This window comes from Babylonia areolata, chromosome 25 (assembly GCF_041734735.1).
Source record: "Babylonia areolata isolate BAREFJ2019XMU chromosome 25, ASM4173473v1, whole genome shotgun sequence".
Lineage (NCBI taxonomy): Eukaryota > Metazoa > Mollusca > Gastropoda > Neogastropoda > Buccinidae > Babylonia > Babylonia areolata.
The window spans coordinates 14489430-14514573 of record NC_134900.1 but is presented as its reverse complement, the minus strand read 5'-3'; the positions used below and the strand labels follow the sequence as shown (position 1 = coordinate 14514573).

The window sequence follows — 25144 nt, the reverse complement described above, 5'->3', positions numbered from 1 at the left end:
GACCACCACTCAAGGTCTAGTGGAGGGGGAGAAAATATCGGCGGCTGAGCCGTGATTCGAACCAGCGCGCTCAGATTCTCTCGCTTCCTAGGCGGACGCGTTACCTCTAGGCCATCACTCCACTTGTACGTGTGATGTTCGTTTGGTGCAGAACTCTTCTTGAAGAGATTCAGTTTCATTGTGTCAGAGCATGGAAACTGATGCAGATATGGTAGGTACAACAAATCTGCTTTTTTTAGAGAGAGAGAAAAGAAAAAAAGAACAACAAATATTGAAGAGATTTAGTTTCTATTTCATTTTCAAAAAGAACAACAGATATTGAAGAGATTTAGTTTCTATTTCATTCTCAGAGCATGCAAACTAATATATATATATATATATAGATATATAGATATATATAGATATATATGCTACAACAAATCTGCTATATTAGAAAAAATATATATTGAAAAGATTTAGTTTCCGTTTCAGCGTCAGAGCATGCAAACCAATGCATATATTCTATACCGCGACTGCAAAATAAGAAGAAGAAAAAATGAATACACACACACACACGCGCACACGCACACACACACACACACACACACACACACATCGAAGAAATTTAGTTTCAGCTTCAGTTTTAGAGCATGCAAACAAATGCATATATGCTACTCAACATCTGCTATATGAGAAGAAGAAAAAATAAATATATATAGATAGATAGATAGATAGATAGATTGAAGAGATTTAGTTTAGGTTTCAGTGTTGAGCATGCAAACTGATGCATATACGTTACAACACATCTGCTATATTAGGAAGAAGAAAAAAAACATATATATATATAGATATATTGAAGAGATTTAGTTTAGATTTCAGTGTTGAGCATGCAAACTGATGCATATACGCTACAACACATCTGCTATATTAGGAAGAAGAAAAAAACATATATATATATATATAAAGGCTGCAGATGCCTGATCTCCTTTGTTGGTGGGCTGTGAAGGGTGAAGGGTGGAGATTTTTACGATCTCCCAGGTCAACGTATGTGCAGACCTGCTTAGTGCCTGAACCCCCTTCGTGTTTAAATGCAAGCAGAAGATCAAATGCGCACGTTAAAGATCCTGTAGTCCATGTCAGCGTTCGGTGGGTTATGGAAACAAAAACATACCCAGCATGCACACCTCCGAAAATGGAGTATGGCTGCCTACATGGCGGGGTAAAAACGGTCATACACGTAAAAGCCCACTCGTGTGCATACGAGTGAACGTGGGAGTTGCAGCCCACGAACGCAGAAGAAGAAGAAGAAGTATGTGCTATTGCTGGTGTCTCAGAGCTTCACCACTGCACTGGGAGTTACCGCATCACCCCTGTGGACGTCAACAGTCGCCCCTCCGCCTGCCTCACCAACTTCCTGCTGTCTGGTTAGTCGCTGTGTGTGTTTTGTGTATGGGAGTGTGTGTGTGTGTGTGTGTGTGTGTGTGTTAGTCTCTGTGCTGTGAGTTTTCTTCTTCAGTTTAACGTCTATTCACTATAAGTGTTTTTTAGACGGAAAGGAGTAAAGTAGTGTATAAAGGAAAGGGAATGCATGTGAATATTAGTGTTAAAAAAGAAAAAGAAAAAAAAGTTCATGTTATGTATCAGAGGAAAAGTATATTATAAGAAAAAGTATAAAGAGGTTGTGTTGTGTATTGAATGAGGTGTCATGGGAAGGAGAATATGTATATGCATATCAACAAGTATTAACCTACAACAATGTAAATATAAATAACAGTATTAAATATAATACATCAAAGGAGGATACCAACCGGACTGGAGTTTAAAATTTCTGAAAACGTTCTAAGCAATGAATAATCATTCAAAATCGTTTCAGTGGCAAATGAAATATTGGAAGAAAAGTCATCAACTACATCTTTTGTTGTGAGTGTTTGTGTGTGTGTGTGTGAGTCTCTGTGTTGTGAGTGTGTTTGTGTGTGAGTGTTCGTGTGTGTGTGTGTGTCCGTGTCTGTGTGAATTGCTTTTATTGTACAGTGGGTTCAGATTATATTGTGTTATGGAGTGTTTGCCATGTGATAACGCGTCCGCCTGGGAAGCGAGAGAATCTGCAACGTACTGGATCAAAGCCCATAGTCGCCAGTACTTTTCTCTATCTCGACTAGACCTTGACTAGACGCTAGTCATTCAAAAGTGACGATATACCAATGTCCCGTGTCCAGCATGCACTTAGAGCACATAAAAGAACCCACAGCGACAAAAGGGCTTTGTAGAAAAATCAATTTGATATGAAAACAATTAAATTGTAGACTGGAAAAAATGCAAAAAAAAAAAGGGGGTGGCACTCTCAGTGTAGTGATGTGCTCTCCCACGGGGGGGAGCGGCCCAAGTTTCACACAGAGAAATCTGTTGTGACAAAAGAGTAATACAACATGGAGTGATGGCCTAGAGGTAACGAGTCCGCCTAGGAAGCGAGAGAATCTGAGTGCGCTGGTTCGAATCATGGCTCAGCCGCCGATATTTTCTCCCCCTCCTCTAGACCTAGAGTGGTGGTCGGGACGCTAGTCATTCGGATGAGCCGATAAACTGAGGTCCTGTGTGCAGCATGCACTTAGCGCACGTAAAAGAACCCACGGCAACAAAAGAGTTGTTCCTGGCAAAATTCTGTAGAAAAATTCACATCGATATGAAAACAAATAAAACTGCATGCACGAAAAAATACAACAAAAAAAAATGGGTGGCGCTGTAATGTAGCGACGCGCTCTCCCTGGGGAGAGCAGCCCGAATTTCACACAGAGAAATCTGTTGTGATAAAAACAAATACAAATACAAATAACACAGTACAATGTATGATTGTCAGTCGTGTCTGACTATGACCACCAGAACAGCAGAGGAGGGCACCTGCTGTCCCGACCATCTGGGGTTAGAATTTGATTATAGTGGAAAATGTCTCGCCCGAAGTCACATCCCCACTCTCTTAGCCAAGAGGGTTTTAAGACAGTCGGCGTTAGGACGGTTCCCCCAAAGGCCAGCCTAGCTCCATGTCGGCAGCACGAAGAGCCAGCACAATCTTGCTTCCTAGTTTAAGAGCCATAGTCCTTGACAAAAGGCTAAGCTGTAAATGACTTCCCATTGTGCCAGTGCAATCTTGCCTCCTAATTTGAGAGCCATAGTCCTTGACAAAAGGCTTCTTCCCATTGCGCCAGTGCAATCTTGCCTCCTAATTTGAGAGCCATAGTCCTTCACAAAAGGCTAAGCTGTAAATGAATTCCCATTTCATTGGAGAAACCATTGATCCACACAGCTCTCGCTTTGCTGTAGGCCCAACTGTAGGCTTTTGTCAGTCTGTGATGTAAGCCAAACGTTGGGCCAGTACAAACAATAGACTACAATACAATACAATAGTGGAGTGGTGGCCTAGAGGTAACGCGTCCGCCTAGGAAGCAAGAGAATCTGAGCGTGCTGGTTCGAATCACGGCTCAGCCACTGATATTTTCTCCCCATCCACTAGACCTTGAGTGGTGGTCTGGACGCTAGTCATTCGGATGAGCCAATAAACCGAGGTCCCGTGTACAGCATGCACTTAGCGCACGTAAAAGAACCCACGGCAACAAAAGGGTTGTTCCTGGCAAAATCCTGTAGAAAAATCCACTTCGATAAGAAAAACAAATAAAACTGCACGCAGGAGAAAAAAAAAAAAAAAAAGGGTGGCGCTGTAGTATAGCGACGTGCTCTCCCTGGGGAGAGCAGCCCGAATTTCACACAGAGAAATGTGTTGTGATAAAAAGAAATACAAATACAAATGCTACACAACACAATACAGTATGTCCTCCCTTTACAACTGATCATACTGAAGACTTCACGTACATACACACACGCACAGTTAAGGGCGCCACATGAAACAGGGGAATATGACACCATTAACATCATTTCGATGACGTGCAGGTCGTGCAGTGATGCTGGAGCAGCCCCGGAAGACGGGGGTGAAGGTGATATCCCACATGCTGGCCAGCCACGGGGGGGAGATCTTCATCCACATCCTGCCCACAGGAAGGTCCATCCTGGAGGACCCCCCGTCCATCAGTGAGGGCTGTGGAGGCCGGGTCACCGACTACAGGATCACCGTGAGTAGTTAACGGCTGGAGTCGGTCGCCTTTTCTGCTTCGTTCGTGAGCTGTGTTGGGCGCAATAGCCGAGTGGTTAAAGTGTTGGATTTTCAATCTGAGGGTCCTGGGTTCTTCTTCTTCTGCGTTCACTCGTATGCACACAAGTGGGCCTCTACGTGTATGACTGTTTTTACCCCGCCATGTAGGCAGCCATACTCCGTTTTCGGGGGTGTGCATGCTGGGTATGTTCATGTTTCCATAACCCACCGAACGCTGACATGGATTACAGGATCTTTAACGTGCGTATTTGATCTTCTGCTTGCGTATACACACGAAGGGGGTTCAGGCACTAGCAGGTCTGCACATATGTTGACCTGGGAGATCGTAAAAATCTCCACCCTTTACCCACCAGGCGCTGTCACCGTGATTCGAACCCGGGACCCTCAGATTGACAGTCCAACGCTTTAACCACTCGGCTATTGCGCCCATCTGGTCCTGGGTTCGAATCTCGGTGACGGTGCCTGGTGGGTAACGGGTGGAGATTTTTCCGATCTCCCAGGTCAACATATGTGCAGACCTGCTTAGCGCCTGAACCCCCTTCGTGTGTATACACAAGCAGAAGATCATATACGCACGTTAAAGATCCTGTAATCCATGTCAGTGGTTGGTGGGTTATGGAAACAAGAACATACCCAGCATGCACAACCCTGAAAGCGGAGTATGGCTGCCTACATGGCGGGGTAAAAAAAAACAAAAAACGGTCATTCGTGTAAAAGCCCACTTGTGTACAACGAGTGAACGTGGGAGTTGCAGCCCACAAACACAGAAGGAGGAGTTTGTGAGCTGTGACTCTCATGGGGTTGCATTAGCTATCATTGCTGAGCCAAGTTTCCTTTGTGTTAAGAATCTTTCCCCAGGTCATTTCTAATTCCACAGGCTTTGGGAAAATTGTTAACCCATTCACATAGCTGCACAAAGTTTGCTTTGTGTTAAGAATCTTTCCCCAGGTCATTTCTGATTCCATAGACTTTGGGAAAATTGTTAACCCATTCACGTAGCTGCGCTAAGTTTGCTTTGTGTTAAGAATCTTTCCCCAGGTCATTTCTGATTCCACAGACTTTGGAAAATTGTTAACCCATTCACATAGCTGAGCTAAATTTGCTTTATGTTAAAGAATCTTTCCCCAGGTCATTTCTGATTCCACAGGCTTTGGAAAATTGTTAACCCATTCACGTAGCTGCGCTAAGTTTGCTTTGTGTTAAGAATCTTTCCCCAAGTCATTTCTAATTCCACAGACTTTGGGAAATTGTTAACCCATTCACATAGCTGCACTAAGTTTGCTTTGTGTTAAGAATCTTTCCGCAGGTCATTTCTAATTCCACAGACTTTGGAAAATTGTTAACCCATTCACGTAGCTGTACTGTTTGCTGTGTGTTAAGAATCTTTCCCCAGGTCATTTCTGATTCCACAGGCTTTGGGAAATTGTTAACCCATTCATGTAGCTGAGCTAAGTTTGCTTTATGTTAAAGAATCTTTCACCAGGTCATTTCTGATTCCACAGACTATGGAAGATTGTTAACCCATTCACATAGCTGAGCTAAATTTGCTTTATGTTAAAGAATCTTTCCCCAGGTCATTTCTAATTCCACAGGCTTTGGAAAATTGTTAACCCATTCACGTAGCTGCGCTAAGTTTGCTTTGTGTTAAGAATCTTTCCCCAGGTCATTTTTTTATTCCACAAACTATGGAAAATTGTTAACCCTTTCAACCTCAGAGAGTTTACAGACTTGGAAGGCTTCCATGTAGAAAAAAAAAGCTGAAAATGTAGTTTTTCCTCCATGAGGATACATGTGGACAAATCCATAAATACGGATACTGAGCAAGTTTGGTCACATGTGTCAGTGTGTGTGTGTGTGTGTGTGTGTGTGTGTGTGTGTGTGTGTGTGCATGCATGTGTGAGTGCGTGCAAGCGCATACACTGCAACTGCTTAAAGTTTGTGGTTTGTTTGTGTGGATTTGACTGCCGATATGTTGACAAGGAATGTCATTGTGTCAGGGTGTGGTAGTTCTACTAGTAGTAATAGTAGTAGTAGTATTAACCTTCAGTTTTACATCTTTCCACTCATAATTAGATGTTATTAATGGGATGGAGAGGGGTAGGAGAGAAAAAAAAAAAAAAAGCGTGGAGATTGTAGAGGTAAGGGAGGGGGGGAAAGTTGTGTGACTGCGTGCATACATGCCTCTGTGTGTGTGTGTGTGTGTGTGTGTTGTGTGGCTGTGTGTGTGTGTGTGTGTTGTGTGGCTGTGTGTGTGTGTGTGTGTGCGTGTTTGGGTGTGTACATAACTGAAAAGTAAAACATGCTACATAATCAAAACGATGAAACAAAAAACAAACAAAAAAAAAACAAAAAAAAAGATTGAAGAGAGTGGGGGGTTGACTGTGTTGCAGGACTTTGGCGACTTTATGAAGGAGCACAAGTTGGTCCCTGCACCACCAGGCTTTGCTGCGGACCTGGGGGTCAAACCTTTCCAGAAAGGTGTGTGTGGGTGTGTGTGTGTGGCTCTGTTCTTGGGAACGCTGTACAGTTTGGTGGTGTTCACTTTCGTTTCTTTGTTTTTTTTATACACTGCTGTTTGTTAGAAATTGTATATATTCTCTTTTTGTGTGTGTGTGTGTGTGTGTGTGTGTGTGTATTGTTGCTTCTTAGAAATTGTGTGTATTTATTTCTTTTTTGTTTATTTAATGTGCTGTTGCTTCTTATAAATAGAACTTACTTACTTTTTCTTTATTATTATCAAATGTGGTGGGTTTTTTTTTTATCAGATTCTTTTTCATTATTTAATGTTCTGTTGTTTCTTTGCAAATGTGTTTATTATTTTCATTATTTACTTTAAGATTAATGTGCTATTATTTCTTAGAAATTGTATTATTTATTTTTTTATCATTTAACATGCTCTTGTTTTTGTTTTTTGGGGTTTTTTTTGTTGTTGTTTTTTAAAGAATTTGTATGTATTTACTTTTTCATTATTTATTTTAATGTGCTCAGAGGTGGCAACCCATAGGGACACTGTATTTCTTCAGTTCAGTAAAGTAAACAAAATGAAAAAAAGTATTTAAAAAAAAACAACCCACCTCTGTCGGTGATACTTTTCCCACATATTCATTTGAGCGTTTGCAAGTATAGTCAACGGCGCCAAGAGTTGCCTGATAGAATAGAATAGAATGACCACACAGTGGATTCTACAGAATCTGTGTTATATTATATAACAGTGGTGATGACTCACTGACCCGATGGTGCTAAAAGGCAATAGGATCTTCAGTCTTTACCATTCTTCTTTTTCTTCTACATTCGTGGGCTGCAACTCCCACGTTCACTCGTATGCACACGAGTGGGCTTTTATGTGTATGACCGTTTTTACCCCGCCATGTAGGCAGCCGTACTCCGTTTTCAGGGGGTGTGCATGCTGGGTATGTTCTTGCTTCCATAACCTACCGAACGCTGACATGGATTACAGGATCTTTAACGTGCGTGTTTGATCCTCTGCTTGCATATACACACGAAGGGGGTTCAGGCACTAAGCAGGTCTGCACATATGTTGACCTGGGAGATCGTAAAAATCTCCACCCTTCAACCCGCCAGGCGCCGTCACCGTGATTCGAACCCGGGACCCTCAGATTGACAGTCCAACGCTTTAACCATTCGGCTATTGCGCCCGTCCAGTCTTTACCCAGCATCAGATGCAAGTCTTGGCATAATTTGCATGAATATAACATGTACCTGGAAGTTAACAAATAATGAGGCCAGGAGATGAAATAATTAACAAATAGTAAAGAGTGGTAACTCTCTCCATTCACAAGGTACGCAACTTCAGGTCAGTGCTGCTTACGCTACTGACCGATTCAGCTAGCACACAGGTAAATAAAAGGTACATTGGAACGTATATGGATTTGTCCGAACGCAGTGACGCCTCCTTGAGCTGCTGAAACTGAAACTGTCTATTTCATCTGTATCTTTTGCCACCTGCTGAACGGTTGAAAGAGTTGTGTCTTTTGTTGCCGCCTGCTGAACGGTTGAAAGAGTTGTGTCTTTTGTTGCCGCCTGCTGAACGGTTGAAAGAGTTGTCGTTTGTTGCCACCTGCTGAACGGTTGAAAGAGTTGTGTCTTTTGTTGCCACCCGCTGAACGGTTGAAAGAGTTGTGTCTTTTGTTTCCGCCTGCTGAACGGTTGAAAGAGTTGTGTCTTTTGTTGCCACCCGCTGAACGGTTGAAAGAGTTGTGTCTTTTGTTGCCGCCTGCTGAACGGTTGAAAGAGTTGTCGTTTGTTGCCACCTGCTGAACGGTTGAAAGAGTTGTGTCTTTTGTTGCCACCTGCTGAAAATGGTTGAAAGAGTTGTGTCTTTTGTTGCCGCCTGCTGAACGGTTGAAAGAGTTGTGTCTTTTGTTGCCGCCTGCTGAACGGTTGAAAGAGTTGTGTCTTTTGTTGCCGCCTGCTGAAAATGGTTGAAAGAGTTGTGTCTTTTGTTTGACAGCTTTAGATCGTCTGGAGCGGTCCAGTCGTTTCTGGCCCATCGTCATCACAGAGTCCATTCTGGGGAATCTGCAGATGGTGAGTGGATACTGCAGCAAACTTCGTCACGTCATCATCAACAGCAACAACAGCAACAGAATTTGTTTTATATTATAACAGTGATGATGATGATGACGATCGATAATGTGTACGTAATGACATGTTCTTCACATGAAGAGCAGCCCAGTTTCACTCCAGAGAAATCTTATGTGACAAAAAAAAAAAAAAAGTAAAGTGGCGCAATCCACATTAAACACAACTCAGTAGCACAACAGGGCGACATGCCACACCACATCAGCACAACACAACACGGATTCAACACAGCACAGCACACCACATCAACAACACAACACAACACGGATTCAACACAGCACAGCACACCACATCAACACTAACACAACACAACACGGATTCAACACAGCACAGCACACCACATCAACACTAACACAACACGGATTCAACACAGCACAGCACACCACATCAACACTAACACAACACGGATTTAACACAGCACAGCACACCACATCAACAACACAACACAACACGGATTCAACACAGCACAGCACACCACATCAACACTAACACAACACGGATTCAACACAGCGCAGCACACCACATCAACACTAACACAATACGGATTCAACACAGCACAGCACACCACATCAACACTAACACAACACGGATTCAACACAACACAACACACCAGACCACATCAAACCACACCACAACGACACAGATTCAACACAGCACAGCACAGCACATCAAACCACACCGCAACAACACAACACAGCACACCACACCACATCAAAGCACATCACAACAGTACAACACAACATGGATTCAACACAACACACCACGCCACACCACATCAAATGACACCACCACAACACAGATTCAACACAACACAGCACAGCACACCACAACAACACAGCACAACACAGCACACCACACCACAACAACACAGCACAACACACCACACCACACCACAACAACACAGCACAACACAGCACACCACACCACAACAACACAGCACAACACAGCACACCACACCACAACAACACAGCACAACACAGCACACCACACCACAACAACACAGCACAACACACCACACCACACCACAACAACACAGCACAACACAGCACACCACACCACAACAACACAGCACAACACAGCACACCACACCACAACAACACAGCACACCACACCACAACAACACAGCACACCACACCACAACAACACAGCACACCACACCACAACAACACAGCACACCACACCACAACAACACAGCACAACACAGCACAACAACACAGCACAACACACCACAACACACCACAACAACACAGCACAACACAGCACACCACACCACAACAACACAGCACAACACACCACAACAACACAGCACAACACACCACAACAACACAGCACAACACAGCACACCACACCACTATGATACAACACAGCACAGCACACCACATCAAACCACACCACGACGATACAGCACAACACGGATTCAACACAGCACAGCACACCACACCACACCATGACGATACAGCACAACACGGATTCAACACAGCACAGCACACCACAACACACGACGCATACACCACACACAACACCAGTGCAGCACACATCACCACACCACACCACACCACACAGCATAACTCCACACCACACCACACACCACACCACACCACAAACACACCACACATTACCACACAAGTATCCATATCACTCATTCATTCAACATAGCACCAATACAGTACAACACAGCACAGCACAGGACACACAGTATACCACACCATAACACCAACACAACACAACACAACACAACACACTAACACACACATCACACCACAACACACTACCACATAACACCATTACAATACCATCACAGCACAGCACAACACAACACAACACACTATACCACACCATAACACCAGCACAACAAAACACAACACAACACAACACAGCACAATACAACACAACACAACACACTAACACACACATCACAACACAACACAACACACTACCCCATAACACCAGTACAATGCCATCACAGCACAGCACAATGCAACACACTGATACACACACCACAACACAACACACTAACACACACATCACAACACAACACAACACAGCACACTACCCCATAACACCAGTACAATGCCATCACAGCACAGCACAATGCAACACACTGATACACACACCACAACACAACACACTAACACACACACCACAACACAACACACTACCACATAACACCTGTACAATACCATCACAGCACAGCACAACACGACACAGCACCACACACTAACACACACTACACTAACACACAGAACACAACGCCACACACTAACACACACTGCAACACACCACACTAACACACACACACACCACACCACAATACAACACAACACACACACACTAACACACCACATTAACACACACACCACACCACAACACACCACACTAAAACACATACACCACAACACAATACAACACACTAACACACCACACCACAACACGCCACACTAACACACACACAACACAACACACCACAACACAATACACCACACTAACACACACACACACACACACCACAACACATCACACTGACACACACACACACACCACACGAACACACACACACCACACCACAATACAACACACACACACTAACACACCACATTAACACACACACCACAACACACCACACTAACACACAAACACACCACACGGACACACACACACACCACACTAACACACACACACACCACACCACAATACAACACACCACACCACAACACACCACACTAACACACACACAACACAACGCACCACACTAACACACACTCACACACCATCGCACCGTTTCAGAGCATAGGACCACTGCAGTCGTTGCTGGTGAAGGAGGAGCTGACAGACGACGAGGTCCTGGAGTGCAAGAAGGCGGTGTACGGGGTCGTCTCCATGGAGTCCAAGAATGAAGCGCTGCCTGTGTCCGCTGTGGGGTCCAGGGGGAAGGGGCCGAAAAGGTGGGTGGGGCTTGAGGGGTGGGTGGGCCTTGAGGGGTGGGGCTTGAGGGGTGGGGCTTGAGGAGTGGGGCTTGAGGGGTGGGGCTTGAGGAGTGGGTGGGCCTTGAGGGGTGGGGCTTGAGGGGTGGGGCTTGAGGGGCTTGGGGGGTGGGGCTTGGGTTGTGAGGGTGTGTGAATGTCTGTGTGTCTGTGTATGTATGTGTGATGATGAAGGAGGGAGGGGAGGGGAGGGAGGGGGGGGGCGGGTTGTGAGGGTGTGTGAATGTCTGTGTGAGTGTATGTGTGTCTGTGTATGTATGTTTGTTGGAGAGGTGGGGGTGGGGGGTGGGGGGGGGATTGAGGTTGTTTGAGTCACTGAGTGTATATTTTTGACTCGCTTGTGTAAAAACAATGTGAGTCTATGTAATAACCCATCGTTCAGTTGTCTGTGTGTGCGTGTGTGTGTGTGTCTGTGTGTCCATGGTAAAATTTAACATTGTCATTTTTTCTGGAAATACTTTGTCTGCCAATACCAAATTTGGATTGAAAATGGTGGGGGGGGGGAATCTTCACAGTCATACCAATAATAGGTTGTAAGTCTTTCTGATTAAACTGTATTTCCAGATCATGAACCATTGATTTCACTGAGGATCCAAATCCAAAAAAAATGGTTGGGTTTCAAGCAGACATGACCTCATTTATTAAAAAATTACAAAAAATACAAAATACTGTGTAAGAAAGTGAAACTTTAAGAACTGGTTTATTACGTGTTGAGCTATTACATATAAAAAAAATCAAATTTCTCATCTTATTTTTACAGTTTTGCCAAATGTAGAAAATACTGCCAAGTTTTCACCCCGAATCACCATACCCATGCTCGCTTTCTGCATTAAATTCGCTTTCTTCTTCGTCATCATCAACCTCTTCAATGTCCGACCCTTAAGTTTGTAGCATTTCAAGTACTTCGGCAACCCTAAAACGTTGCCGTCACTGCCTTGTTCTGTTCAAAACATTCTGAGAAGAGCCCGCTTTGCTAACAGAGCTGGCACGTGAGCAGACGACCAGTCAGTGACTTTGTCAGCGTGTGTGCGAGACAGGCCACACATCCCAGGCTGACCAATCATACTGTTCGATTGTGGAGTGACCCAGAATAGCGCATTCTGCTTGGCTAATCACAAAATCACGTGTACAGCGCATGATGGAATTTTACTTTCGGAGAATGCTATTCCATTCCTTTGTCCAAATCAGTCCGAATACGTTTTGTGTAGGAATGCTTGAGCATTCCTTCGTCCGGAAGAGTTAACCCACTCGGCTGTAGCGCCCTGTCTCACAGTATTTTAAACGAAATTCCTCCCTGATGTTTTAGAAATGAAACTCAAACCAGTGGGGTTTTTTTGGACAGAGAGGAGCAGTATCGACAACTGTGGGGAGAGCTGGAGAACCTGGTGCGGGCGTACTCGGACACGTCCCCCCAGCACGCCAAAGTGCTGGAGTGCGTGCTGGAGTGCAAGAAGCCCGGTCCCCCAGGAGACGACCCTCACCTCTCCATGCCAAAGGTCAGCGACTCCAAACCCCCTGCTGAGGAGAGAGGCGACGGCGCCCAGGCGGAGCAGGGATGGAAAGACTTGGACAGGTAGTGTGTGTGAGTGTGTGTGTGTTACAGGTAATGTGTGTGTCTGTGTGTGAGACAGGTAGTGTGTGTGTGTTACAGGTAATGTGTGTCTGTGTGTGAGACAGGTAGTGTGTGTGTGTTACAGGTAATGTGTGTGTCTGTGTGTGAGACAGGTAGTGTGTGTGTGTTACAGGTAATGTGTGTGTGTGTGTGAGACAGGTAGTGTGTGTGTGTTACAGGTAATGTGTGTGTGAGAGAGACAGGTAGTGTGTGTGTGTTACAGGTAATGTGTCTGTGTGTGAGACAGGTAGTGTGTGTGTGTGTGTTACAGGTAATGTGTGTGTGTGTGTGAGACAGGTAGTGTGTGTGTGTGTGTGTGTGTGAGACAGGTAGTGTGTGTGAGTGTGTATTACAGGTAATGTGTGTGTGTTGCAGGTGATGTGTGTGTCTGTGTGTGAGACAGGTAGTATGTGTGTGTGTGAGTGTGTGTTACAGGTAGTGTGTGTGTGTATGTGAGACAGGTAGTATGTGTGTGTGTGAGTGTGTGTTACAGGTAATGTGTGTGTCTGTGTGTGAGACAGGTAATGTGTGTATGTGAGACAGGTAGTATGTGTGCGTGTATGTGAGACAGGTAGTGTGTGTGTGTGTGTGTTTGTGTTACAGGTAATGTGTGTGCGTGTATGTGAGACAGGTAGTGTGTGTGTGTGTGTGTTTGTGTTACAGGTAATGTGTGTGTGTGTATGTGAAACAGGTAGTATGTGTGAGTGTGTGTTACAGGTAATGTGTGTGTCTGTGTGTGAGACAGGTAGTGTGTGTGTGTGTGAGTGTGTGTTACAGGTAATGTGTGTGTCTGTGTGTGAGACAGGTTTGTGTGTGTGTGTGTGTTACAGTTAATGTGTGTGTGTATGTGAGACAGGTAGTGTGTGTGAGTGTGTGTTAAAGGTAATGTGTGTGTCTGTGTGTGAGACCGGATTACAGGTAATTGTGTGTGTGTGAGACAGGTAGTGTGTGTGTGTGTGTGTTACAGGTAGTGTGTGTCTGTATGTGAGACAGGTAGTATGTGTGTGTGTGTGTTACAGGTAATGTTTGTGTGTGAGACAGGTAGTGTGTGTGTGTGTGTGTTACAGGTAATGTGTGTGTGTGTGAGACAGGTAGTGTGTGTGTGTGTGTTACAGGTAATGTGTGTGTGAGAGAGACAGGTAGTGTGTGTGTGTGTGTGTGTGTGTGTGTGTGTGTGTATTACAGGTAATGTGTGTGTGTGTGTGTGAGACAGGTAGTGTGTGTGTGTGTGTTACAGGTAATGTGTGTGTGTGTGTGAGACAGGTAGTGTGTGTGTGTGTGTGTGTGTGTTACAGGTAATGTGTGTGTCTGTGTGTGAGACAGGTAGTGTGTGTGTGTGTGTTACAGGTAATGTGTGTGTGAGAGAGACAGGTAGTGTGTGTGTGTGTTACAGGTAATGTGTGTGTGTGTGAGACAGGTAGTGTGTGTGTGTTACAGGTAATGTGTGTGTGTGTGAGACAGGTAGTGTGTGTGTGTTACAGGTAACGTGTGTCTGTATGTCTTTTTGAAAACGATTTTGTGTGAAACAGATAATGAAAGAGAAAAAGACAGACAAAAGCCGTTAAAATTTTATGAAAATTGTTAGAAATCAAGTTAAGAGAGATGAGGGAGGGGGCTGGGTTGGATAAATGGATTATCTTTAGAATTTTTGACTTTGTGTTTTCATTTTTTGGTGTTTGTGTGTGGTTGTCTTGCCTGTTTGTCAATGTTTGCTATTTTGCTGACAATGTACACACCGAATTAATAAAAAAAATTAAAAAAAAATTGTAAGGGATGAGATGTGGGGACACACACACACACACACACACAACACACACACACAACACACAACACACACAAACACACACACACACACACACACACACACACACACACACACACACAAACACACACACACACACACACACACACAACACAAACACACACACACACACACACACACACACACACACACACACACACACACACACACAGAACTACAACTACAACAACAAATCCAAAAAACATAAAACACTGTCCAAACATTGACCATGTCTGTCCCTGTGTGAGCAGATTCCAGAAGATGACGGAGCGAGAGAAACAAGAGCTCCACAAGGGTGACAAGGTGATCTCCCCTCCTCCGCCCAAGAAATCCAGGACGGAGGAGCTCCTCATGAAACCAGGAGGTAACGACACGACGTGCGATAATGGCCATGATACGGATACTTATATAGCGCCTGCCCTTGCTCGGAGACCAAGCTCAAATGTCCTTGCTCAGAGACCGAGCTCAAATGTCCTTGCTCAGAGACCAAGCTCACATGTCCTTGCTTGGAGACCAAGCTCAAAGCGCTTTACAAACACAGTGCCACCCTTTTTTTTTTGCATTTTTTCCTGCGTGCAGTTTTATTTGTTTTTCCTGTTGAGGTGAATTTTTCTACAGAATTTTGCCAGGAACAACCCTTTAGTTGCCGTGGGTTCTTTTATGTGCGCTAAGTGCATGCTAGCACACAGGATCTCGGTTTATCGTCTCATCCGAATGACTAGCATCCAGACCACTACTCAAGGTCTAGTGGAGGGGGAGAAAATATCGGTGACTGAGCCGTGATTCAAACCAGTGCGCTCAGATTCTCTCGCTTCCGAGGCGGACACGTTACCTCTAGGCCACCACTCACACTGACATCACTTGACACACTGAAGAAGAACCCATGACAAGATAAGTGTTGTCCTCTTGCCGACGGGTGCAGTAGCCGAATGGTTAAAGCGTGGGACTTTCAATCTGAGGGTCCCGGGTTCAAATCACGGTGACGGCGCCTGGTGGGTAAAGGGTGGAGATTTTTACGATCTCCCAGGTCAACATATGTGCAGACCTGCTAGTGCCTGAACCCCCTTCGTGTGTATACGCAAGCAGAAGATCAAATACGCACGTTTAAGATCCCGTAATCCATGTCGGTGTTCGGTGGGTTATGGAAACAAGAACATACCCAGCATGCACACCCCTGAAAGCGGAGTATGGCTGCCTACATGGCGGGGTAAAAATGGTCATGCACGTAAAAGCCCACTCGCGTATATGCGAGTGAACGTGGGAGTTGCAGCCCACGAACGCAGAAGAAGAAGAGGCCCTCTTGCCAAATTCTTTCGAAGAAATCCACTCTGATTGCCGCACAAATATTTAAACTCATGCACTCAAGGCTTGATGAGCATGTGGGGTTACTTTAAAAAAAATCAAAAAAATCATTTATTTACTTATTTGTTTAATTATTTATTCATTGATATAATGATGTATCCATTCATTTGCTTATGCTTTCTTTTTTTTTCTTTTTCTTTCCTTCAAGGCCTGACTAAGTGCATTGGGTTACACTGCTGGTCAGGCATCTGCTTAGAAGATGTGGGGTAGCGTTTATATATATGGGTTTGTCCAAACGCAGTGACGCCTCCGTGCGCTACTGAACTGGTGGTCAAGCTTTGCCTTACCAATGTGGTGCAGCGTATATGGATTTGTCCGAATGCAGTAACGCCTCATTGTAGAAATTGAAACCTATAGGCACCCCAGCGAAAAAATCCGATCCCCAACATACAAAGGAAAGCCAGAATTGACTGAGAGGTAGAGGAAAAAGTACGATTCGAAGGGGCAGAGTCGAATCGAGTACACAAAGGGTAAGGATACTTCTTCTTCTGCGTTCACTCGTATGCACACGAGTGGGCTTTTACGTGTATGACCGTTTTTACCCCGCCATGTAGGCAGCCATACTCCGTTTTCGGGGGTGTGCATGCTGGGTATGTTCTTGTTTCCATAACCCACCGAACACTGACATGGATTACAGGATCTTTAACGTGCGTATTTGATCTTCTGCTTGCATATACACACGAAGGGGGTTCAGGCACTAGCAGGTCTGCACATATGTTGACCTGGGAGATCGTAAAAATCTCCACCCTTTACCCACCAGGCGCCGTCACCTTGATTCAAACCCGGGACCCTCAGATTGACAGTCCAATGCTTTAACCACTCGGCTATTGCGCCCGTTGGTAAGGATACAATAAACTCAAGCCGCATTCAGCAAAATAAGGCCAAATGAACACGCTTCATAGCCAAAAAAAAAAATAGCGTAAGACAAGACAGAGCACAAACCTGACAAAATGGCGTCGAGAGCCTCGGCCTAAAGGAATGATTCAGCGCTTGTAGCTTTTAGAGGCGTTTGATTGGCTAAGAGCGGACCGGGCAAGACACCGGGGAAGTGTCTTTTCACTATTAGCCGCGCGAAAATTTGGCCAAGCAGAGAAAACCGATAGGCCTGGTTTGCATCAGTTTGACATGGTACAGGTATATGTATCACCAAACATGGAGTATAATACAAACTCCTTTTGTGAGTCAGGCTGTGTATACATGCTTTGTATTTCTAATCCTTTTAGTAAATAAAACACACACACACACACCAAAAAAAAAAGAAGAAAAAAAAAAGGTTGTCATGTTTCTAATGATGTATGTTGTCTGTCTGTGTGTGTGTGCGTGGTGCTGCAGGTCAGAACTTGCTGTCAATGTGGGCGTCCCGGCTGAAGACTCTACACAACAAGCGACATGCGGAGTTTGCAGGACGGGTCGACTACCCTGACACGTTGAAGGCAAAGCTGTATGTACACCTGGAGGAGGAGGAGAATGGGTAAGGGTGTGTTTTTTGTGTGTCTTTTTTGCTTTGTTGTGTGTTTGTGAATTTGTGTGTGTGTGAGGGGGAAGGGGGGAGGGGCAGGGCAGGGGGAGGGGGTGTAGCTGTTGTTTTGTGTGTGTGTGTGTATGGGGGGAGGTGATGGTGAGGGATATGTAAGTGTTTGTAAGTTTATGTGTCTGCTTGTGTGTTTGTGGGTGTGTAGCTGTTGTTTTATGTGTGTTTGTGGGTGTGTAGCTGTTGTTTTATGTGTGTGTTGTGGGTGTGTAGCTGTTGTTTTATGTGTGTGTTGTGGGTGTGTAGCTGTTGTTTTATGTGTGTTTGTGGGTGTGTAGCTGTTGTTTTATGTGTGTGTTGTGGGTGTGTAGCTGTTGTTTAATGTGTGTTTATGTGTTGGGGGGAATATATAAGTGTTTGTATGTTTATGTGTTTGTGGGTGTGTAGCTGTTGTTTAACGTGTGTTTGTGTGTGTGTGTGAATATGTAAGTGTATGTATGTTTATGTGTGTGCTTATGTGTGTGTGTGTGTGTGTGTGTGTGTGTGTGTGCAAAACCCTCACTGATGGTACATCTTGATGGGAAATATGTACAGGTGTGTGTGTGTGTGTGTGTGTGTGTGTGAGACGGTGCATGTGTGTGTTTCTGTGTATGTGTGTGTTGTTATGCGTTTTGTGTATCACAGTGTATATACGTGTGTTTGTAGCGTGTTTTACGGTGCTTTTTTTTTTTTTTTACATATTGACTACCCTTTTTTTTTTTTTGACTAAATTTTATCCAGTATCCAAAATATTTGTTTGCATGTCATTTGGGTAGGAAGAGGGGTGGGGGAGATTCCATTCCCGAATCAATATATTACTTTAAACTACCTTGTAAAACGCTCACTCTCCATTTTGAGTTTAAAAACATACACAGAGTAAAATATATTTAAAACGCCCATACCCCACTTTTGGGAGTGAGGGGGGTGGGGGGGTTGAGGGGAATCATCATGAACTTACGATAACTCTGTTTTTGCTTTTAACACTATAAGTAAACATTCTGCTTCACAAAGTAGTGCAGATTTATGTCAAGAGATAAAGAAGAGAACGACTGCATGAAATGTCGATGTGTCATTGAAAGACCATCTGGGAGCATGTCACAGGGTCTTGTTTTTAGTAGCTTCTTCTTCTTCTTCTTCTTCTTCTTCTGCGTTCACTCGTATGCACACGAGTTATGACCGTTTTTACCATGTAGGCAGCTATATTCCGTTTTCCGGGGGGGTGTATGCTGGGTATGTTCTTGTTTCCATAACCCACCGAACGCTGACATGGATTACAGGATCTTTAACGTGCGTATTTGATCTTCTGCTTGCATATACACACGAAGGGGGTTCAGGCACTAGCAGGTCTGCACATATGTTGACCTGGGAGATCGTAAAAATCTCCACCCTTTGCCCACCAGGCGCCGTCACCGTGATTCGAACCCAGGACCCTCAGATTGAAAGTCCAACGCTTTAACCACTCGGCTATTGCGCCCATCGTTTTCAGTAGCAAGCGTTGTGTTCTGTGTGTCATTGAAAGACCATAGGAGAGCATGTCACAGTGTCTTGTTTTCAGTAGCAAGCGTTGTGTTCTATGTGTCATAGTGTCTTGTTTTCAGTAGCAAGCGTTGTGTTCTATGTGTCACAGTGTCTTGTTTTCAGTAGCAAGCGTTGTGTTCTGTGTGTCATTGAAAAACCATATGGGAGCATGTCACAGTGTCTTGTTTTGAGTAGCAAGCATTGTGTTCTATGTGTCATAGTGTCTTGTTTTCAGTAGCAAGCGTTGTGTTCTATGTGTCACAGTGTCTTGTTTTCAGTAGCAAGCGTTGTGTTCTGTTTGTCACAGTGTCTTGTTTTCAGTAGCTAGCGTTGTGTTCTATGTGTCATTGAAAGACCATATGTGAGCATGTCATAGTGTCTTGTTTTCAGTAGCAAGCGTTGTGTTCTGTGTGTCACAGTGTCTTGTTTTCAGTAGCAAGCGTTGTGTTCTATGTGTCACAGTGTCTTGTTTTCAGTAGCAAGCGTTGTGTTCTATGTGTCATTGAAAAACCGTATGAGAGCATGTCATAGTGTCTTGTTTTCAGTAGCAAGCGTTGTGTTCTGTGTGTCACAGTGTCTTGTTTTCAGTAGCAAGCGTTGTGTTCTATGTGTCACAGTGTCTTGTTTTCAGTAGCAAGCGTTGTGTTCTATGTGTCACAGTGTCTTGTTTTCAGTAGCAAGCGTTGTGTTCTATGTGTCATTGAAAAACCGTATGAGAGCGTGTCACAGTGTCTTATTTTCAGTAGAAGCGTTTTGTTTGATGTCATTGAAAAACCATATGTGAGCATGTCACAGTGTCTTGTTTTCAGTAGCAAGTGTTGTGTTCTGTGTGTCACAGTGTCTTGTTTTCAGTAGCAAGTGTTGTGTTCTGTGTGTCATTGAAAAACCATATGGGAGTATGTCACAGGCAACTGCTGTTCCAACTATTTGGGCTAGAATTTGATTATAGTGGAGAGTGTCTTGCCCATGTTACATCCCCACTCTCTCGGCCAAGAGGGCTTTAGGACAGTCGGCGTTGGGATGGTTCCCAAAGGCCGACTAGCCCACAAGGCTGCAGCACTAAGAGCCAGTGCAGTTTTGCCTCCTAGTTTGAAAGTCATAGTCCCTCACAAAAGACTAAGCTGTAAATGATTTCCCATTGACTGGAGAAACCATTGATAATACAGCTCTTCACTTTGCTTTTGGCCCAAATGTAAATTTATGTCAATCTGTGATATAAGCCGAGTGTTGGGCCTTTTGGGCCATGTAAAGCACAAAGAGCTTGGTCTCTGATGGAGGGTAAGGTGCTGTGTAGATGTCTATATTTGTTAGGCAGATCAGTCAGTTGGACGTGTTTAATCGTGTTGTTTCACTGTTTTCAGAGACCAGAAACCTGACATCAAGTCACTAGGGAACCAGAGCAAATCTTCAGACATGAAACCAGTGCAGGGAAGATAGAGGGTGGCAACACACCAGTGTTGGTATGTGGGTGACTGACTGTTCACATCAGCAGTGTCAAGTGTTAGAGTGTGTCGACAGATCCAAGTACCTGTCTGCTGTTGTTGTTTTTTTGTTGTTTTTTTTTTTTTTTTAGTGCTTAAGCCTGCCCTTAGCCTGATCTCCAGCATCAGATATGGACAGTAAAAGGGACGGGCGCAATAGCCGAGTGGTTAAAGCGTTGGACTGTCAATCTGAGGGTCCCGGGTTCGAATCACGGTGACGGCGGCCTGGTGGGTAAAGGGTGGAGATTTTTCCGATCTCCCAGGTCAACATATGTGCAGACCTGCTAGTGCCTGAACCCCCTTCGTGTGTATAAGCAAGCAGAGGATCAAATACGCACGTTAAAGATCCTGTAATCCATGTCAGCGTTCGGTGGGTTATGGAAACAAGAACATACCCAGCATGCACACCCCCGAAAACGGAGTATGGCTGCCTACATGGCGGGGTAAAAACGGTCATACACGTAAAAGCCCACTCGTGTGCATACGAGTGAATGCAGAAGAAGAAGAAGAAGAAGACAGTAAAAGGAGTACATGTTTCAGGAAACATGCAGGACAGTTTACATATAGTGTTTCTTCAAGGTGGGTTTCCTGTCCGTGATGCAGGGGGACTTGTGGTGACTTCCGTAGTCAGGGTTCTAGTGATGTCACAGAATGCTCAGGGCCCATGCAGTCCTGGTGAGAAATGCGAGAGATGTGTATGCACACCTCACATGTGTATTTCCATGTATGCACAATACCACTTAGATATGTGTTCTTAATACGAACAAACAGGTCTATTTTTTTTCAACAGTTGATAAACTTTGTATTTTAATAATTAATAAACTTAATATTTTGCTACTTGTACACTATTTTGAAAGCTGAACAAGCGTTTCAAAGCCTTCGATAAAATGAAAATTAACAGCTCACGCCTCTCCCACCACCTTGGCATCAGTGTGTGGAGAGACGTTAACTACATATATATATAACGTTCAACCTTTCAGCCTCAGCGGGTGCTACAGTCAAGTGATCTCTGAATCTGACAGGCGTGGGTTCGATTCCCTCTAGTGCCCGTTGTTTACGGGGGCTGAGGATTGGGACTGAGAGAGTCTCCCAGGTCAACATGTGTGCAGGGTTTGAGAGAGTCCGTGAATTTAAATCAGCAAGGGAGAGGATGTCAAAAGGACGCTGACTGAAAATGTTTATAATAAAGGAAAAATTGGTGTTTTAATGAAATCTTGCAAATATTCAACGAAAGGATCATTTTGTTCCAAAACACCGTAAATTCAGATTGGACAATGAAAGAAACAGTTTACCAATGTCGGTTTGATTCTGAACTAAAACTGTTTAGCTGTAAAAGGGCAGGTGAATTTTTAAAACAGAAAAAAAAATCTGTTACAGTATGGTATATGTTTTATTTACATCTCATCACACCCTCCCCCCTACACAAGTTTTAAAAAAAAGATAAAGGCTGCATGGGCACTTAGCTCCATTGTATTTCAAAGACGTACTGTCACACATGGTTGTGTGAAATCATCTATTTCACAAGTGCTTCAACATGAAAGATTAACTATTGTTAACGGTCTCAGAGATCAAGAAAAAAAATCAACCTAAATATCTAGGGTTGTCATAATGTTTGTATTGCACACTTGGCATCATTTCGTCAGGACACGAACCCAGGACCTGAACTTCTGGCATTAAACAATTCAGTTGATGGGAAGGGAAAAGATTATCAAGTTGTACTATGGTGCCAAGCTGTGTTTCAAGGAGAATCAGGAATTGTTTCTCCCTTTTACAGTTAGTCCAGAAAGTCTGGTAGTTTTACACACAGTAAGAAATATGTCTGTAAAATGTTGCTTGTGAAATCTGAATGTCATTGAATATTTCATCTTTTTTTTTTTTTTTTTTTTGCTTCTTCTTTATAAGTGAGCTTCATTATTTCATGTACTTTTGGGGGTGCAATTTTCCCATCATTGATAGAAAGCATTGTGAATGATTCATTCATGGTTAAGTTTGTTCTGTGTATATTTTTCATTATGGAGGATATATGTTGTGCATGAAAAGTGTTGATGGAGAGAATGATTAAAACAGCTGAAAATTGTGTCCTGTTCATAGCTCAGATTTCAACAATTTTAGGTATATAAGGAAATGCTGTTCCTGGGCTTGGTGGGTGGGGGAGGAGGCAGGCGTAAAGCCCACAGCGCTTTATGCGATTTGGGGGTGGGGGGGATTGAATACCTGGTATCCTCTCACAAACATCTAAACTGCCAAAAACACTTCACACCCAGTTCTATTGTTTTGGACGACTTTATTCATTTACCAAGATACCTTATGAAATTATTTGAAGCCAAGTTCCCCCCTCTCTCTCTCACACACCCTCTCTCTCAGAAACCCATTCTTGCACACGGAGGCAGAATTAAAGGCAGCATTAGACATACTGAAAGTGAGCAATGAAAACACTGTACCTTGGAGCAACTATCTTTGGATACACATGCAACACCATTCAATATTTATCTGAAGTGTATGCTTGCACATAACATGCACAAAAACATAAATAAATTTGGAGTTAAAAACTGAGATAAAGGTATTTCTCTGGTCACTAACCATATCATATAAGCCTTTAAAAACCACACAAAAATTATGCACTAAGAATAAAACACCAGAGTTGGTTCTATATATATATCACCATATTCTACATAGTTTCTTTCAAATATATTTTTTTAAAGGTACCAAACTTGCTCAATAGTTGGTAGAAGAACCTTAAAGTACAACACAAAATGATACCCAATAAAGTTTGATTCGACAGGACTCCCCGCCCCCTCCGTTCCCTGGAGTTACCTTTCTTAATCTGACAGGACTTTTCCCCCCAGCCTGGAGTTAACTTCACTTGAGAAGTATGGCCTTTCCCCTTCTTTCAAACCAAGAAGAGGACATCATCACAGCACTGAGTGCCCTGTTCTCTCTGCGTCTATTGGTCTTCACCTGAACATTATGTTGTTTACGGGGGCTGAGGATTGGGACTGAGAGAGTCTCCCAGGTCAACATGTGTGCAGGGTTTGAGAGGGTCCGTGAATTTAAATCAGCAAGGAAGAGGATGTCAAAAGGACACTGACTGAAAATGTTTATAATAAAGGAAAAACTGGTGTTTTAATAGATAATGAAATCTTGCAGATATTCAGTGAAAGGATCATTTTGTTCCAAAACACTGTAAATTCAGATTGGACAATGAAAGAAACAGTTTACCAATGTCGGTTTGATTCTGAACTAAAACTGTTTAGCTGTAAAAGGGCAGGTGAATTTTTAAAACAGAAAAAAAAAAATCTGTTACAATATGGTATGTTTTATTTACATCTCATTAACAGCGAGTGTCATTTTCATACATCACACCCTCCCCCTACACGAGTTTAAAAAAAAAGATAAAGGCTGCATGGGCACTTAGCTCCATTGTATTTCAAAGACGTACTGTCACACATGGTTGTGTGAAATCATCTATTTCACAAGTGCTTCAACATGAAAGATTAACTATTGTTAACGGTCTCAGAGATCAAGAAAAAAAAATCAACCTAAATATCTAGGGTTGTCATAATGTTTGAGGACTCCCCGCCCCCTCCGTTCCCTGGAGTTACCTTTCTTAATCTGACAGGACTTTTCCCCCCAGCCTGGAGTTAACTTCACTTGAGAAGTATGGCCTTTCCCCTTCTTTCAAACCAAGAAGAGGACATCATCACAGCACTGAGTGCCCTGTTCTCTCTGCGTCTATTGGTCTTCACCTGAACATTATGTTGTTGGCCTGTCAATGACACTAGACCAACGTCAAAACTTGCCTTGTTATCATTTTGTGTTGTACCTTGTGTAGCGCTCCTGTCGACTACAGTACTTTTCTTTTTACCCCTGACATTTTTTTTTCCTGCCCTATACTCTGCTCTGTTTCAGTATTTTTTTTTTTTTTTCTGAAAAAAAAATTATTAGTTCCTTGCCTGCAGTCAATATTTTCAACTGAACTGGACACTCATCATTATGGTTTTGTTACAGAGATATCACAGCTAGAAACTGGTGCCAGATCTTCTTCTTCTGCGTTCGTGGGCTGCAACTCCCACGTTCACTCGCATGTACACGAGTGGGCTTTTACGTGCATGACCGTTTTTACCCCGCCATGTAGGCAG

General features: G+C 43.7%; 1 protein-coding gene across 2 annotated transcripts in view; it reads left to right on the top strand.

Annotated features, from left to right (window-relative positions):
• The window catches only part of LOC143299613 (integrator complex subunit 13-like), a 186102-nt gene that overhangs the window by 152169 nt on the left and 8789 nt on the right, over positions 1–25144 (top strand). The window contains exons 10-18 of one of the 2 annotated variants that reach the window (XM_076612906.1): positions 1314–1403; positions 3919–4097; positions 6529–6616; positions 8610–8686; positions 11525–11682; positions 13064–13294; positions 15386–15498; positions 17829–17967; positions 20886–20984. In XM_076612906.1, coding sequence (XP_076469021.1) covers positions 1314–1403; positions 3919–4097; positions 6529–6616; positions 8610–8686; positions 11525–11682; positions 13064–13294; positions 15386–15498; positions 17829–17967; positions 20886–20961 — 1151 coding nt within the window. In that variant the 3' untranslated portion in view covers positions 20962–20984. Of the gene's footprint in view, positions 1–1313; positions 1404–3918; positions 4098–6528; positions 6617–8609; positions 8687–11524; positions 11683–13063; positions 13295–15385; positions 15499–17828; positions 17968–20885; positions 21049–25144 lie in introns of those variants that run through there. The other variant, XM_076612905.1, reaches the window with a different exon arrangement.